Raw genomic sequence first — 18,183 nt, forward strand, 5'->3', positions numbered from 1 at the left:
GAGATGGAGGGGGCGTGCGAGAGAGAGACGGAGGGGGGCGCGCGCGAGAGAGACGGAGGGGGCGCGCGCGCGAGAGAGAGACGGAGGGGGCGCGCGAGAGAGAGACGGAGGGGGCGCGCGAGAGAGAGACGGAGGGGGCGCGCGAGAGAGAGACGGAGGGGCGCGCGAGAGAGAGACGGAGGGGGCGCGCGCGCGAGAGAGAGACGGAGGGGGGCGCGCGCGCGAGAGAGAGACGGAAGGGGCGCGCGTCGCGAGAGAGACGGAGGTGGGGCGCGCGCGTGAGAGACGGAAGGGAGGGGGCGCGAGAGAGAGACGGAGGGGGCGCGCAACGCGAGAGAGATGGAGAGGATGCGTGTCGTGAGAGTGACGGAGGAGGGGCGCGCGCGCGCGCGAGAGAGAGACAGAGGGGGCGTGCGTGTGTGTGTTTGTTTGTGTGTGTGGGTGGCAGTGTTTAGCTCGTGCCCCTTGCTCCTGCCCTTACAGATGGAATGCAAAGTTCAAGGAAGAGGTGGTGTCGAGCCGGGTTAACACCACAAAGACGCTGAGGACCGCCATTGTTGGTGCCAAGAAACCGCCACGGGTTTGGGTCCTGCTCACCGGAGTTGGTAAATTGCGCAGAGGGTGCCGCTTAGTCATCTGTGTGCCTGGGGCTCCGCCCCGTGGCTGCCCGTCTGCCTGGAGCTCCGCCCCGTGGCTGCCCGTCTGCCTGGAGCTCCGCCCCGTGGCTGCCCGTCTGCCTGGAGCTCCGCCCCGTGGCTGCCCGTCTGCCTGGAGCTCCGCCCCGTGGCTGCCCGTCTGCCTGGGGCTCCGCCCCGTGGCTGCCCGTCTGCCTGGAGCTCCGCCCCGTGGCTGCCCGTCTGCCTGGGGCTCCACCCCGTGGCTGCCCGTCTGCCTGGGGCGCTGCCCGTCTGCCTGGGGCTCCGCCCCGTGGCTGCCCGTCTGCCCGGGGAGCTGCCCGTCTGCCTGGGGCTCCGCCCCGTGGCTGCCCGTCTGCCTGGGGAGCTGCCCGTCTGCCTGGGGCTCCGCCCCGTGGCTGCCCGTCTGCCTGGGGCTCCGCCCCGTGGCTGCCCGCCTGCCTGGGGCTCCGCCCCGTGGCTGCCCGTCTGCCTGGGGCTCCGCCCCGTGGCTGCCCGCCTGCCTGGGGCTCCGCCCCGTGGCTGCCCGCCTGCCTGGGGCTCCGCCCCGTGGCTGCCCGCCTGCCTGGGGCTCCGCCCCGTGGCTGCCCGCCTGCCTGGGGCCCCGCCCCGTGGCTGCCCGCCTGCCTGGGGCCCCGCCCCGTGGCTGCCTGCCTGCCTGGGGCCCCGCCCCGTGGCTGCCCGCCTGCCTGGGGCCCCGCCCCGTGGCTGCCCGCCTGCCTGGGGCCCCGCCCCGTGGCTGCCCCTATGCCTGTAGTCTTGAGCTTGTGAATGGTGCGATGTAAATGCAAGTGTTTCTTTGAGGCCTAACCAGAGATTTGTAAAGGTTTAGCATAACTTCCTTGCTTTTGTACTCCATGGCCTCCGCCCCCCCATCTCAGTAACCTCCTCCAGCCCTACAACCCTGCGCTTCTCCAATCCGGGCCTCTTGCGCATCCCCCTGATTATAATCGCGCCACCATTGGCGGCCGTGCCTTCAGCTGCCTGGGCCGTAAGCTCTGGAATTCCATGCTTAAACCTCTCCGCCTCACTCTCCTCCTTTAAAATCTACTTCTTTGACCAAAATTCTCTTCCTTGTTTTCAAATCCCTCCATGGCTTCACCCCCTTCCTATCCCTGTAATCTCCTTCAGCCCCACAACCCCCCGAGATATCGGCGCTCCTCTAATTCTGCCCTCTTGAGCATCCCTGATTATAATCGCTCCAGCATTGGAGGCCATGCCTTCTGTTGCCTGGGCCCTAAGCTTTGGAATTCCCTGCCTAAACCTCTCCGCCTCTCTCTCCACCTTTAACACGCTCCTTAAAACCTACCGCTTCGACCGAGCTTTTGGTCATCTGTCCGAATATCTCCTGAGGTGGCTCAGTGTCGAATTTTGTTTAATATCGCTCCTGTGCAGCGCCTTGGGGAGTGCCACACTGTCGGAATGGCAGTACTGAGGGAGCGCCGCACTGTCGGAGGGGCAGTACTGAGGGTGTGCCGCACTGTCGGAGGGGCAGTACTGAGAGAACTGCACTGTCGGAGGGGCAGTACTGAGGGAGTGCTGCACTGTCGGAGGGGCAGTACTGAGGGAGCGCTGCACTGTCGGAGGGGCAGTACTGAGAGAGCACTGCACTGTCGGAGGGGCAGTACTGAGGGAGCGCTGCACTGTCGGAGGGGCAGTACTGAGGGAGCACTGCACTGTCGGAGGGGCAGTACTGAGGGAGCGCGGCACTGTCGGAGGGGCAGTACTGAGAGAGCACTGCACTGTCGGAGGGGCAGTACTGAGGGAGCGCTGCACTGTCGGAGGGGCAGTACTGAGGGAGCACTGCACTGTCGGAGGGGCAGTACTGAGGAGCGCTGCACTGTCGGAGGGGCAGTACTGAGGGAGCGCTGCACTGTCGGAGGGGCAGTACTGAGAGCACTGCACTGTCGGAGGGGCAGTACTGAGGGAGGGCTGCACTGTCGGAGGGGCAGTACTGAGGGAGTGCAGCAATGTCGGAGGGGCAGTACTGAGGGAGCTCTGCACTGTCGGAGGGGCTGTACTGAGGGAGTGCTCCCACTGTCGGAGGGGCAGTACTGAGGGAAGTGCTGCACTGTCGGAGGGGCAGTACTGAGGGAGCCTTCACAGATTTGTGCGCAGTGACTGATTTACTCTCTTTCACCCCCCCCTCCCCTCCCCTCCCCCCCCTCCTCCCCCCCCCCCCTCCCTCCCCTGCCCCCCAGGGTACTATCGGCCGAGTCTGACCACTGAGTACGACGAGAGCAGCCCAGGCGGTGACTTTGACTTCATGTCCCGTCATGGTGAGGGACTGGGAGGAGGCCGCACAGCTGCCGGCAGACAAGGGCCAGGTCGTGCGTCAGGTCATCGTGCGTTCCGGTAAGTTCAATAAGAACATAAGAAATAGGAGCCAGGAACAGGCCATTCGGCCCCTCGAGCCTGCTCCGCCATTCAATAAGATCATGGCTGATCTGATCTTGGCCTCAACTCTACTTTCCCGCCGATCCCCACACCTCGACTCCCCTGTAGCTCAAATATCTGTCCTATCTCCAACTTATTGTGTACAGTTTTGGTTCTCCTTACGTAAGGGAGGATATACTTGCCATAGAGGGAGTGCAACGAAGGTTCACAGGATTGATTCCTGGGATGGCGGGACTGTCGTATGAGAAGAGATTGAGTAAACTAGGCCTGTATTCTTACAGGGCTTGATAGGGTGGATGCTGGGAGAATGTTTCCCTTGGCTGGGGAGTCGAGAACCAGGGGCCACAGCCTCAGGATAAAGGGTCGGCCATTCAGGACTGAGATGAGGAGAAATTTCTTCACACAGAGGGCGGTGAATCTTTGAATTCTCTACCCCAGAGGGCTGTGGAGGCTCAGTCGTTGGATATATTCAAAACAGAAGTCGATAGATTTCTGACTAGTAAGGGCATCAAGGGATGTGGCGATAGGGCCGGTGAATGGAGTTGAGGCAGAAGATCAGCCATGATCTCATTGAATGGCGGAGCAGGGCCGACATGCCGACTCCTGCTTCCATTTCTTATATTCTTAAGTTCTTAAATATATTTAATGACCCAGCCTCCACCGCTCTCTGGGGCAGAGAATTCCAAAGATTCACGTCCCTCTGAGAGAAGAAATTCCTCCTCATCTCCGTCTTAAATGGGCGACCCCTTATCCTGAAACTGCCCCGTGGTTCTAGAATCATGCAGCACAGAAAGAGGCCATTCAGGCCCATCGTACCCGTGCAGCCTCTGGAAAAAGCAGCCTGATTAGTCCCGCTCCCTCCTGCCCTTTTCCCCCCCATGGTCCTGCAAATTTTTTCCCCTTCAGGTATTTACCCAGTTCTCTTTTTGAAAGTTACTCTTGAATCTGCTTCCACCGCAATTTCAGGCAGCGCGTTCCAGATCACAACAACTCACTGCGTAAATACACTACTGCTCATCTCCCCCCTCTGGTTCTTTTGCCAAGTATCTTAAATCTGTGTCCTCTGGTTACCGACCCTCCTGCCAATGGAAACAGTTTCTCCTCTTAACCTTCTCTGCTCGAAGGCGAACAAGACCAGCTAACTCTCGAAGTCTCTCCACATCACTGAAGTCCCTCATCCCCCGGTACCATTCTGGTGAATCTCCTGCACCCCCTCCTTGTTGTACGCAGGCATGAGAGGGGCGGGGAGAACGGGATCATCCAAGGCGAGATGGACTGCACCGTCTTTCGGATGAGACGTTAAACCGAGGCCCCCGGCCGCCCTCCCAGGTTGACTGAGAAAACCCACGGCCCACCACTTTGAAGAGCAGCCTTTTTATTTTTTAAAGGCTAGGTGGGTTTTCCCGCCGCCCCCTCCAACCCCGCACCTTGAGCGCCCGGTCCGCGACCTCCGACCCAGCCTGAGATTCGATGGGATATTCGACTGAGGGGTGCAGCGCGCCCAGCCGACTCCGATCCTTGTCTTCCCCCCTCCCCCCCAACCCCCGCCAGTGATCGGGACTGGGCAACCATGGCTGATTTCCCTGAAGCCAGTCGTGGCCCTGCTTGTTAACCCTGCCATTTAAAGGTGTTAAACGCGCTATATAATGGCAAGTTGTTGTGTATGATCTCTCTTCTCCCTGGACTGGCACTTTCCTGTCTTTCTCTTGCTCCTGTTTCCTTTGGTTCTCTTTCTCCCTCCCACTCCCCCTTCCCCTCCCCCCCCCCCTCCCATTCCCCAGGAGTGGTGCTGTGTACGTCTCCCCTCTAACCCCCTCTCGCTCTCTCTCCATTCCCCAGGAGTGGTGCTGTTTACCTCTCCCCTCTAACCCCCTCTCGCTCTCTCTGCCCATTCCCCAGGAGTGGTGCTGTGTACGTCTCCCCTCTAACCCCCTCTCGCTCTCTCCCCATTCCCCAGGAGTGGTGCTGTGTATGTCTCCCCTCTAACCCCCTCTCGCTCTCTCCCCATTCCCCAGGAGTGGTGCTGTGTACGTCTCCCCTCTAACCCCCTCTCACTCTCTCCCCATTCCCCAGGAGTGGTGCTGTGTACGTCTCCCCTCTAACCCCCTCTCACTCTCTCCCCATTCCCCAGGAGTGGTGCTGTGTACGTCTCCCCTCTAACCCCCTCTCACTCTCTCCCCATTCCCCAGGAGTGGTGCTGTGTATGTCTCCCCTCTAACCCCCTCTCGCTCTCATCCCCATTCCCCAGGAGTGGTGCTGTGTACGTCTCCCCTCTAACCCCCTCTCACTCTCTCCCCATTCCCCAGGAGTGGTGCTGTGTATGTCTCCCCTCTAACCCTCTCTTGCTCTCCCCATTCCCCAGGAGTGGTGCTGTGTACGTCTCCCCTCTAACCCCCTCTCGCTCTCTCCCCATTCCCCAGGAGTGGTGCTGTGTATGTCTCCCCTCTAACCCCCTCTCGCTCTCTCCCCATTCCCCAGGAGTGGTGCTGTGTACGTCTCCCCTCTAACCCCCTCTCACTCTCTCCCCATTCCCCAGGAGTGGTGCTGTGTATGTCTCCCCTCTAACCCCCTCTCACTCTCTCCCCATTCCCCAGGAGTGGTGCTGTGTACGTCTCCCCTCTAACCCCCTCTCACTCTCTCCCCATTCCCCAGGAGTGGTGCTGTGTATGTCTCCCCTCTAACCCCCTCTCGCTCTCTCCCCATTCCCCAGGAGTGGTGCTGTGTACGTCTCCCCTCTAACCCCCTCTCGCTCTCTCCCCATTCCCCAGGAGTGGTGCTGTGTATGTCTCCCCTCTAACCCCCTCTCACTCTCTCCCCATTCCCCAGGAGTGGTGCTGTGTATGTCTCCCCTCTAACCCTCTCTTGCTCTCCCCATTCCCCAGGAGTGGTGCTGTGTACGTCTCCCCTCTAACCCCCTCTCGCTCTCTCCCCATTCCCCAGGAGTGGTGCTGTGTATGTCTCCCCTCTAACCCCCTCTCACTCTCTCCCCATTCCCCAGGAGTGGTGCTGTGTATGTCTCCCCTGTAACCCCCTCTTGCTCTCTCCCCATTCCCCAGGAGTGGTGCTGTGTACGTCTCCCCTCTAACCCCCTCTCGCTCTCTCTCTCCCCAGGAGTGGTGCTGTGTACGTCTCCCCTCTAACCCCCTCTCGCTCTCTCCCCATTCCCCAGGAGTGGTGCTGTGTACGTCTCCCCTCTAACCCCCTCTCGCTCTCTCCCCGTTCCCCAGGAGTGGTGCTGTGTATGTCTCCCCTCTAACCCCCTCTCGCTCTCCTCCCCATTCCCCAGGAGTGGTGCTGTGTACGTCTCCCCTCTAACCCCCTCTCTCTCTCTCTCCGTTCCCCAGGAGTGGTGCTGTGTACGTCTCCCCTCTAACCCCCTCTCACTCTCTCCCCATTCCCCAGGAGTGGTGCTGTGTACGTCTCCCCTCTAACCCCCTCTCGCTCTCTCCCCATTCCCCAGGAGTGGTGCTGTGTACGTCTCCCCTCTAACCTCCTCTCTCTCTCTCTCCGTTCCCCAGGGGTGGTGCTGTGTACGTCTCCCCTCTAACCCTCTCTCGCTCTCTCTCTCCCCAGGAGTGGTGCTGTGTACATCTCCCCTCTAACCCTCTCTCTCCGTTCCCCAGGAGTGGTGCTGTGTACGACTCCCCTCTAACCCTCCCTCGCTCTCTCTCTCTCCGTTCCCCAGGGGTGGTGCTGTGTACGACTCCCCTCTAACCCTCTCTCGCTCTCTCTCTCCCCAGGAGTGGTGCTGTGTACATCTCCCCTCTAACCCTCCCTCGCTCTCTCTCTCTCCGTTCCCCAGGGGTGGTGCTGTGTACGGCTCCCCTCTAACCCTCACTCGCTCTCTCTCCGTTCCCCAGGAGTGGTGCTGGGCAAGGACGGCGGTGCCATCAAGCAGATGATTTGGCCATTCTGGCTGGGGGTTGGAGGACCGATCGGGTCTGGCCAGCAGTACTTCCCGTGGATCCACGTGGAGGACCTGGGCGGGATCATCGCACACGCGCTGGACAACGGGTCGGTGACGGGCGTTCTGAACGGGGTGGCCCCCACCCAGAACACCAACGGCGAGTTCACGGGGGCGCTGGCGGCCAGCCTAAGGCGTCCGGCGCTGCTGGCCCTGCCTGGGTTGGCGGTGCAGGCCGTGCTGGGTGCCGAGCGGGGGGTGATGTTGCTGGAGGGCCAGCGGGTGGTGCCTGAGCGCACCTTGCAGAGCGGGTACAAGTACCGCTACCCCGAGCTCCAGGCCGCCCTGGAGGACATCGTGTCTTGACCCTCGCGACGGCCCCGCGGGCCAAGTCGGGGGAAGGGATGGCGAGGTCGGGGTTGGGGGAAGGCGAGGTCAGAGTCAATTGATGAGGGAATGCGAGGTTGGCAGGGTCAGGAGATGGCGAGGTCGGGGGGTGTCAGGATGGCGAGGTCAGGGGTCGAGGACGGTGAGGTCAAGGGTTGGGGATGGCAGGGTCAGGGATGGTGAGGTCGGGGATTGAGGATGGTGAGGTCAAGGGTTGGGGATGGCAGGGTCAGAGATGGCGAGGTCGGGGGCGTCAGGATAGCGATGGTGAGGTCAAGGGTCGGGGATGGCAGCGTCAGGGATGGCGAGGTCGGGGGTCAGAGGATGGGAGAGAGGGCGAGACAGGGGACGAGTGCAGTTGATGGGAGAATTGCAGGATCAGAAGGTGCGGACGTGCTGCAAGACCCCTGCCGCCCCCACCCCAAGATGTCGGTCCCGTTGAATTTTGCTTGTGTCTGTAAACCAATTATTCGAAAAGCAATAAAGGTTTGTTTTCTTTTGCTGTGATGGTGTTGAGCTGCTGTGTCCCTTGTCATCTTTTGTCGAGAGACCTCACCACATCTCAAGTCCCTCATCCCTGGTACCATTCTGGTAAATCTCCATTGCGCCCTCTCCTTGTTGTATTTTAAAAGCACGCAGGCACTGGACCTGGGAGATTGGAGGGGTTGGGGATGGGGGTGGGGCGAAACTGGACAGTGCTCAATGCAAAATTAACTGCACTGCCTTTTGGATGAGACGTTAAACCAAGGGCCGCGTCTGCCCCCTCAGGTGGGACGTAAAAGATTGGAAGACAAGCAGCTGGAGTTCTTCCCGGTGTCCTGGGACCAATATTTATCCCTCAACACAACATCACTGAAAAAACAAGTTATCTGGTCATTTACCTCACTGTGGGATCTTGCTGTGCACAAATTGGCTGCCGTGTTTCCTACGTTATAACAGTGACTACACTTCAAAAGTACTTCATTGGCTGTAAAGTGCTTTGGGACATCCCTCCTGCTATTTCCCCGTAGTCCTGCAAATTTTTCCCTTTTTTTGAAAGCAATGATTGAATCTGCCTCCACCACCCTTTCAGGCAGTGCGTTCCAGATCCTAACCCCTCGCTGCGTAAAAAAGTTTTTCCTCATGTCGCCTTTGGTTCTTCTGCCAATTACCTTAAATCTGTGTCCTCTGGTTCTCGACCCTTCCGCCAATGGGAACAGTTTCTCTCTACTCTGTCCAGACCCCTCATGATTTTGAACACCTCCATCAAATCTCCTCTTAACCTTCACAGAAATCACAGAAACCCCACAGTGCAGATAGAGGCCATTTCGGCCCATCGAGCCTGCACCGACACATATCCCACCCTATCCCCGTAGCCCCACGTATTTAATCCCCCTAACACTAAGGGTCAATTTTATCATAACCAATCAACCTAACCCGCACACCTTCTCTGCTCCAAGGAGAACAACCCCAGCTTCTCCAGTCTATCCACGTAACTGAAGTCCCTCATCCCTGGAATCATTCTCATAAATCTTTTCTGCACACTCACTAAGGCCTTCACATCCTTCCGAAAGTGCGGTGCCCAGAACTGGACACAATACCCCAGTTGAGGCCGAACCAGTGTTTTATAAAGGTTCATCATAACTTCCTTGCTTTTGTACTCTATGTCTCTATTTATGAAGCCCAGGATCCTGTATGCTTTTTTAACCACTTTCTCCATCTGCCCTGCCACCTACAACGATTTGTGCACACATACCCCCAGGTCTCTCTGTTCATGCACCCACTTTAGGATCGTACCCTTCAGTTTATGTCGCCGCCTCTCCTCGTTCTTTTCTACGGTGTCAGCCGTGGCTCCGTTGGTAGCACTCCGTCTCTCGCCTCGGAGCTAGAAAGTCATCGTGGGTTTGAGCCCCTCCCCCCACACCAGAGACTCGAGCCCCATAATCCAGGGCCGACACTCCCCTGCACTGCTGGAGGGTCAGTGCGGAGGGAGCGCTGCACTGTCGGGGGGCAGTACTGAGGGAGCGCTGCACTGTCGGGGGGCAGTACTGAGGGAGCGCTGCACTGTCGGAGGGGCAGTACTGAGGGCGTGCTGCACTGTCGGGGGGCAGTACTGAGGGAGCGCCGCACTGTCGGAGGGGCAGTACTGAGGGAGCGCTGCACTGTCGGAGGGGCAGTACTGAGGGAGCGCTGCACTGTCGGAGGGGCAGTACTGAGGGAGCGCTGCACTGTCGGAGGGGCAGTACTGAGGGAGCGCTGCACTGTCGGAGGGGCAGTACTGAGGGAGCGCTGCACTGTCGTTGGGGCAGTACTGAGGGAGCGCTGCACGGTCGGAGCGGCAGTACTGAGGGAGTGCTGTACTGTCGGAGGGGCTGTACTGAGGGAGTGCTGCACGGTTGGGGGGCAGTACTGAGGGAGCACTGCACTGTCGGAGGGGCTGTACTGAGGGAGCGCTGCACTGTCGGTGGGGGAGTGCTGCATTGTGGGAGGGGCAGTACTGAGGGAGCGCTGCACTGTCGGTGGGGCAGTACAGAGGGAGCGCTGCACTGTCGGAGGAGCAGTACTGAGGGAGCGCTGCACTGTCGGAGGGGCAGTACTGAGGGAGCGCTGCACTGTCGGAGGGGCAGTACTGAGGGTGCTCTGCACTGTCAGATGGTCAGTACTGAGGCAGCGCTGCACTGTCGGAGGGTCAGTCCTGAGGGAGTGCTGTACTGTCGGAGGGGCTGTACTGAGGGAGTGCTGCACGGTCGGGGGGCAGTACTGAGGGAGTGCTGCACTGTCGGAGGGGCAGTACTGAGGGAGAGCTGCACTGTCGGAGGGTCAGTACTGAGTGAGTGCTGCACTGTTGGAGGGGCAGTACTGAGGGAGCGCCGCACTGTCGGAAGGGCAGTACTGAGGGTGCTCTGCACTGTCGGAGAGTCAGTACTGAGGGAGTGCTGTACTGTCGGAGGGGCTGTACTGAGGGAGTGCTGCACTGTCGGGGGGCAGTACTGAGGGAGCGCCGCACTGTCGGAGGGTCAGTACTGAGGGAGTGCTGTACTGAGGGAGTGCTGCACTGTCGGGGGGCAGTACTGAGGAAGCGCTGCAGTGTCGGAGGGTCAGTACTGAGGGAGTGCTGCACTGTCGGAGGGGCTGTACTGAGGGAGCGCTGCACTGTCGGAGGGGCTGTACTGAGGGAGCGCTGCACTGTTGGTGGGGCAGTACTGAGGGAGCGCTGCACTGTCGGAGGGGCAGTACTGAGGGAGTGCTGCACTGTCGGAGGGGCTGTACTGAGGGAACGCTGCACTGTCGGTGGGGCAGTACTGAGGGAGTGCTGCACTGTCGGAGGGGCTTTACTGAGGGAGCGCTGCACTGTCGGTGGGGCAGTACTGAGGGAGTGCTGCACTGTCGGAGAGGCTGTACTGAGGGAGCGCTGCACTGTCCCTCTAACAGTGCAGCGGTCCCTCAGTGCCGCACTCCCTCAGTACTGCCCCCTCAGAGAGTGCAGCACTCCCTCAGTGCTGGGGATGTCGGCCTGGATTAAGGGGCTCAAGTCTCTGGATTGCAGCCTCGAACCCACAACCCTTCTGACCTTCGAGACGAGAGAGACTGCTCCCCACTGAGCCAAGCTGACAACAACAACAAGCGGAAGGAGAAAACCGCCCACCGCGGTTCGTGAGCTGTTTGAACAGGAAGCTTTGTGGGTGTCAGTGCCTGGTATTTGGCAATCTGTCATCCACTTACAACCAACTCTCTCGAGTCTGACCTGGGCCCTTGCCAATAGTCATAGCGCAGTATTAAGACATACATCACCTTTTTGGATTGCAGGGGTAGGTTCTGTTTTTATCAACTCTTTTAAAGTATTTTTAGAAGGAAGTGCTTCATTACCAGAGAGACAAAGACAGAAAATATTACCTAGGCAAGCCCGTTGCGGTAGAAATGTATAAACATAGAAGATAGGAGCAGGAGTAGGCCATTTGGCCCCTCGAGCCTGCTTCGCCATTCAATGCGATCATGGCTGATCATCCAAATTCAGCACCCGGTCCCTGCTTTCTCCCCATACCCCTTGATCCCTTTAGCCTTAAGAAATGTATCCAACTCCTTCTTGAATATATTTAATGTATTGGCCTCTACTGCCTTGTGTGGTAGAGAATTCCACAGGTTCACCACTCTGGGTGAAGAAATTGCTCCTCATTTCTGTCCTAAATGGCCTACCCTCATCCTTAGACTGTGACCCCTAGTTCTAGACTTCCCGACCATCGGGAACATCCTTCCTGCATCTAGTCTGTTCAGTCCTGTCAGAATTTTAGAAGTTTCAATGAGATCCCCTCTCATTCTTCTAAACTCCAGCGAGTACAAGCCCAATCGACCCAATCTCTCCTCATACGTCATTCCTGCCATCCCAGGTATCAGCCTGGTGAATCTTCGCTGAACTCCTTCCATGGCAAGAACATCCTTCCTCAGATAAGGTGACCAAAACTGCACACAATACTCAAGGTGTGGTCTCACCAAGGCCCTGTACAACTGCAGCAAGACATCCTTGTTCCTGTACTCGAACCCTCTTGTTATGAAGGCCAACATGCCATTTGCCTTCTTAACCGCCTGCTGCACCTGCATGCTTACCTTCAGCGACTGGTGCACAAGGACACCCAGGTCTCGTTGCACTTCCCCTTCTCCCAATCTATTGCCATTCAGATAATAATCTGCCTTCCTGTTTTTGCCACCAAAGTGGATAACCTCACATTTATCCACGTTATATTGCATCTGCCATGCTTCTGCCCAATCACTCAACCTGTCCAAATCATCCTGGAGTTTCTCGGCATCCTCCTCACAGCACACACGCCCACCCAGCTTTGTGTCGTCTGCAAATTTGGAGATTTTACATCTAGTTCCCTTGTCTAGATCATCATTAATATACATTGTGAATAGCTGGGGTCCAAGGACCGATTCCTGTAGAAGTTTATAATACTGAAGGAGGCCGCTCGGTCGTTCATATCTGTGCCAGCTCTTTACTAGTTCAATCCTGAACTAATCCCACTGCTCCACTCTCTCCCCATAGCCCTGTATCAATCCCAAACTAATCCCACTGCCCCACTCTCTCCCCATAGCCCTGTACAAATCCCAAACTCATCCTACTGCTCCACTCTCTCCCCATAGCACTGTATCAATCCCAAACTAATCCCACTGCTCCACTCTCTCCCCATAGCCCTGTATCAATCCCAAACTAATCCCACTGCTCCACTCTCACCCCATAACCCTGTATCAATCCCAAACTAATCCCATTGCTCCACTCTCTCCCCATAACCTTGTATTATATCGCAAACTAATCCCACCACCTGATCTCTCCCCATAGTCCTGTATCAATCCCAAACTAATCCTACTGCCCCTCTCTCTTCTATAGCCCTGTATCAATCCCAAACTAATCCCACTGCCCCACTCTCTCCCCATAGCCCTGTATCAATCCCAAAGTAATCCCACTGCTCCACTCTCTCCCCATAGCACTGTATCAATCCCAAACTACTCCCACTGCCCTGCTCCCTCTCTATTGCGCTGTATCTATCCCAAACTAATCCCACAGCCATACTCTCTCCCCATAGCCCTGTATCAATCCCAAACTAATCCCACTGCTCCACTCTCTCCCCATAGCCCTGTATCAATCCCAAACTAATCCCACTGCTCCACTCTCACCCCATAACCCTGTATCAATCCCAAACTAATCCCACCGCCCCGCTCTCTCCCCACAGCCTTGTATCAATCCCAAACTAATCCCACTGCCCCACTCTCTCCCCACAGCCTTGTATCAATCCCAAACTAATCTCACTGCCCCACTCTCTCCCCATAGCCCTGTATCAATCCCAAACTAATCCCACTGCCCCACTCTCTCCCCATAGCCTTGTATCAATCCCAAACTAATCCCACTGCCCCACTCTCTTCCCAAAGCCCTGTATCAATCCCAAACTAATCCCATTGCTCTACTCTCTTCCCATAGCCCTGTATCAATCCCAAATTAAGCCCACTGCCCCACTCTCTCCCCATAGCCTTGTATCAATCCCAAACTAATCCCACTGCCCCACTCTCTCCCCATAGCCCTGTATCAATCCCAAACTAATCCCACTGCCCCACTCTCTCCCCATAGCCTTGTATCAATCCCAAACGAATCCCACTGCCCCACTCTCTCCCCATAGCCCTGTATCAATCCCAAACTAATCCCATTGCTCCACTCTCTTCCCATAGCCCTGTATCAATCCCAAATTAATCCCAGCGCCCTGCTCGCCCCCCATAGCCCTGTATCAATCCCAAACTAATCCCACTGCTCCACTCTCTCCCCACAGCCCTGTATCAATCCCAAACTAATCCCACTGCTCCACTCTCTCGCCGCAGCCCTGTATCAATCCCAAACTAATCCCACTGCTCCACTCTCTCCCCGCAACCCTGTATCAATTCCAAACTAATCCCACTGCCCACTCTCTCCACATAGCCCTGTATCAATCGCAAACTAATCCCACCGCCCCACTCTCTCCCCATAGCCCTGTTCAATCCCAAACTAATCCCACCGCTCCACTCTCTCCCCATAGCCCTGTATCAATCCCAAACTAATCCCACAGCCCTACTCTCTCCCCATAGCCCTGTATCAATCCCAAACTAATCCCACCGCCCCACTCTCTCCCCATAGCCCTGTATCAATACCAAACTTATCCCACTGCCCCGCTCTCTCCCCATAGCCCTGTATCAATCCCAAACTAATCCCATTGCTCTGCTCTCTCCCCATAGCCCTGTATTAATCACAAATTAATCCCACCGCCCCACACTCTTCCCATAGCCTTGTATCAATCCCTAACATATCCCATTGCTCCGCTCTCTTCCCGTAGCCCTGTGTCAATCCCAAATTAATCCCACCGCCCCGCTCACCCCCCATAGCCCTGTATCAATCGCAAACTAATCCCACTACTCCACACTCTCACCATAGCCCTGTATCAATCGCAAACTTCTCTCACTACCCCGTTCTCTCCCCATAGCCCTATATCAATCCCAAACTAATCCCGCAGCTCTACTCTCTCCCCATAGCCCTGCATCAATCCCAAACTAATCCCACTGCTCCATTCTCTCCCCATAGCCCTGTATCCATCCCAAACCAATCCTACTGCCCCGCTCTCTTCCCACAGCCCTGTATCAATCCCAAACTAATCCCATTGCTCCGCTCTCTTCCCATAGCCCTGTATCAATCCCAAATTAATCCCACTGCCCTGCTTTCCTCCCATAGCCCTGTATCAATTCCAAACTAATCCCACCGCCCCGCTCTCTCCCCATAGCCCTGTATCAATCCCAAACTAATCCCACTGCTCCATTCTCCCCCCATAGCCCTGTATCAATCCCAAACTATTCCCATTGCTCCGCTCTCTTCCCATAGCCCTGTATCAATCCCAAACTAATCTAACCGCCCACTCTCTCCCGATAGCCCTGTATCAATCCCAAACTAATCCCACCACCCCAATCTCTTCCCATAGTCCTGCATCAATCCCAAACTAATCCCACTGCTCCACTCTCTCCCCATAGCCCTGTATCCATCCCAAACCAATCCTACTGCCCTGCTCTCTCCCCATAGCACTGTATCAATCCCAAACTATTCCCATTGCTCCGCTCTCTTCCCATAGCCCTGAATCAATCTCAAATTAATCCCACCGCCCCGCTCTCCCCCCATAGCCCTGTATCAATTGCAAACTTATCTCAGTACCCCGTTCTCTCCCCATAGCCCTATATCAATCCCAAATTAATCCCGCAGCCCTACTCTCTCCCCATAGTCCTGCGTCAATCCCAAACTAATCCCACTGCTCCACTCTCTTCCCATAGCCCTGTATCAATCCCAAACTAATCTCACTGCCCTGCTCTCTCCCCATAGCCCTGCATCAATCCCAAACTAATCTCACTGCCCCGCTCTCTCCCCATAGCCCTGTATCAATCCCAAACTAATCCCATTGCTCCGCTCTCTTCCCATAGCCCTGTATCTATCCCAAATTAATCCCACCGCCCTGCTCTCTCCCCATAGCCCTGTAACAATCCCAAACTAATCTCATTGCTCCACTCTCTTCCCATAGCCCTGTATCAATCCCAAATTTATCCCAGCGCCCTGCTCGCCCCCATAGCCCTGTATCAATCCCAAACCAATCCCACCGCCCCACTCTCTCCCCATAGCCCTGTATCAATCTCAATCTAATCCCACTGCCCCACTCTCTCCCAATAGCCCTGTATCAATCCCAAACTAAACCCACCACCCTGCTCTCTCCCCATAGCCCTGTATCAATACCAAACTAATCCCACCACCCCGCTCGCCCCCCATAGCCCTGTATCAATCCCAAACTAATACCACCGCCCCACTCTCTCCCCATAGCCCTGTATCAATCCCAAACTAATCCCACCACACCACTCTCTCCCCATAGACCTGTATCAATACCAAACTAATCCCACCACCCCGCTCGCCCCCCATAGCCCTGTATCAATCCCAAACTAATACCACCGCCCCACTCTCTCCCCATAGCCCTGTATCAATCTCAATCTAATCCCACTGCCCACTCTCTCCACATAGCCCTGTATCAATCCCAAACTAATCCCACCGCCCCACTCTCTCCCCATAGCCCTGTTCAATCCCAAACTAATCCCACTGCTCCACTCTCTCCCCATAGCCCTGTATCAATTCCAAACTAATCCAACTGCTCCACACTCTCCCCATAGCCCTGTATCAATCCCAAACTAATCCCACAGCCCTACTTTCTCCCCATAGCCCTGTATCAATCCCAATGTAATCACACTGCCCTGCTCTCCCCCATAGCCCTGTATCAATCTCAAACTAAACCCGCCGCCCCGCTCTCTCCCCATTGCCCTGTATCAATCCCAAACTAATCCCACAGCCCCACTCTATCCCCATAGCCCTGTAACAATCCCAAACTTATCCCATTGCTCCGCTCTCTTTCCATAGCCCTGTGTCAATCCCAAATTAATCCCACCGCCCCGCTCTCCCCTCATAGCCCTGTATCAATCGCAAACTTATCTCACTACCCCACTCTCTCCCCATAGCCCTATATCAATCCCAAACTAATCCCGCAGCACTACTCCTCATAGCCCTGTACCAATCCCAAACTAATCTCACCGCCCACTCTCTCCCCATAGCCCTGTATCAATCCCAAACTAATCCCACCACCCCAATCTCTCTCCATAGTCCTGCATCAATCCCAAACTAATCCCACTGCTCCACTCTCTCCCTGTAGTGTATGTACCTTTAAGGGGAGAACTACTTTTTACAGCTCCTGTATACTGTAGTACCGGCAGTGACCACACCTGTATATAAACCCTGAGTAGGGATCTGTACAGTTTAGTTTTAGAGTAACCCTCATCCAGTAAACACCTGTTGATTGTTCCCTGCAGTCTCTTGTCTAATTATTGAAGGACACACAACATCAAGATACATGGATCGAACATTGGCGACGAGAAGATTCAAACCTACCTGCAACTCTGCATCACCTCCCAGGGATTCGCTCCTGGAGAACAGTAAAAGAAGAAGGCCGAGTCCAGAAGCACGGGCGTCGACCATCCAGCGGAGACTTGAGCATCGCAGGGGAGGCTGTTGAGAGCTGGGCTTGGTTCTCCAGTCACGGTGGTCCAGCGAAACAGGCTGGCAACAGGTACGGCGCAGACCCTTCCCGGACAGCGGCAGCTAGAGCCAACCGATGGCACAGAAAAAGGCCGAGCAGCGTCGACGGGAGAAGAGAGAGGGTAGAGCGCACAGGACGCAGCCGTTGTTCAGGACCGAGCAGCGTCGACGGGAGAAGAGAGAGGGTAGAGCGCACAGGGCGCAGCCGTTGTTCAGGACCGAGCAGCGTCGACGGGAGAAGAGAGAGGGTAACGCGCACAGGGCGCAGCCGGTGTTCAGGACCGAGCGGCGTCAACGAGAGAGAGCAGAGTGTAGCCGGTGTTCAAGGGCCGAGCAGCGTCAACGAGAGAGAGAGGCGTGCAGGAAAACGCGCAGAGCACAGCCAGTGTTCAAGGGCCGAGCAGCATCAGCGGGGAAGAAAGGAAAGCGCGGGAGACGCCATTTTGAGCCGCAGCGGAGAAGAAGGGAGAGCGCGGGAGACGCCGTTTTGAGCCGCAGCGGAGAAGAAGGGAGAGCGCGGGAGACGCCATTTTGAGCCAGTCTAACCACACCCAGGGATGCCGAAGAGTGTCAGTGTCACAGCGTTCGACAATGAAGTCGAAGATTGGACGACATATGTCGAACGCATAGAGGTGTACTGCAAGGCGAATGAAGTGCCAGATGACAGGAAAGCGCTGGTATTGTTGAATTCAATGGGTGCAAAAACGTATGGCTTACTGCGAAACCTAGTAACCCCAGAGAAGCCAGTGGAAAAGGATTTTGAAAACATAGTGTCAATCCTACAGGACCACTTAAACCCCACACCGCTGCTGATAGCAGAAAGATTTAAGTTTCACAAAAGGAACCAGCATAAAGATGAAAGTAATGCTGAATATTTAATGGAACTGCGCAAGCTATCGAAACACTGCCAGTTTGGAACGGGACTAGCAGATACTTTAAGGGACAAGTTTGTGTGTGGGCTTCAAAGTGAAGGAACCCAGAAACGGCTTCTATCAGAAAAGGATCTTACGCTGGACAAGGCTTTCAGCATTGCAGTATCACACGAAGCAGCCGCACGGGGCGCTGCAGAGATACAACGGAGACCGCAAGAATATGGCACAAATGAAATGTCATACGGAACAGTGAAGTGCTATCGCTGCGGCAGAACAACACACGACCGTAATGATTGCTGGTTCAAGGACAAAGTGTGCAGACAGTGTGGAAAAGTAGGACACATAGCAAGAGTCTGCAGGTCGGGAAAGAAAACCAGCAGCAAGAAA

The 18,183-nt window shown here is 56.3% G+C and overlaps 1 protein-coding gene across 1 annotated transcript; it reads left to right on the plus strand.

The window, feature by feature from the left end:
- Window positions 1–501: 501 nt before the first annotated feature.
- LOC147118330 (epimerase family protein SDR39U1-like) lies at window positions 502–7,839 on the plus strand. The gene is made up of 3 exons (XM_085984397.1): window positions 502–605; window positions 2,837–2,990; window positions 6,893–7,839. The coding sequence occupies exons 2-3, from the start codon at window positions 2,912–2,914 to the stop codon at window positions 7,300–7,302; spliced, it is 489 nt and encodes a 162-aa protein (XP_085840523.1). The 5' UTR covers window positions 502–605; window positions 2,837–2,911; the 3' UTR covers window positions 7,303–7,839.
- Window positions 7,840–18,183: the final 10,344 nt, after the last annotated feature.

The sequence above is a fragment of the Somniosus microcephalus genome, chromosome 4 (genome assembly GCF_052327205.1).
Source record: "Somniosus microcephalus isolate GS21.2 chromosome 4, FLI_Smic_1.0, whole genome shotgun sequence".
Classification (NCBI taxonomy): Eukaryota; Metazoa; Chordata; class Chondrichthyes; order Squaliformes; family Somniosidae; genus Somniosus; species Somniosus microcephalus.

Bases quoted from the DNA above. Each gene is read 5' to 3' on its own strand.
- LOC147118330 (XM_085984397.1), top strand. From the start codon at position 2,912: ATGGTGAGGGACTGGGAGGAGGCCGCACAGCTGCCGGCAGACAAGGGC. The intron at 2,991-6,892 runs GTAAGTTCAATA...TCCGTTCCCCAG, and splicing joins TCAGGTCATCGTGCGTTCCG to GAGTGGTGCTGGGCAAGGAC.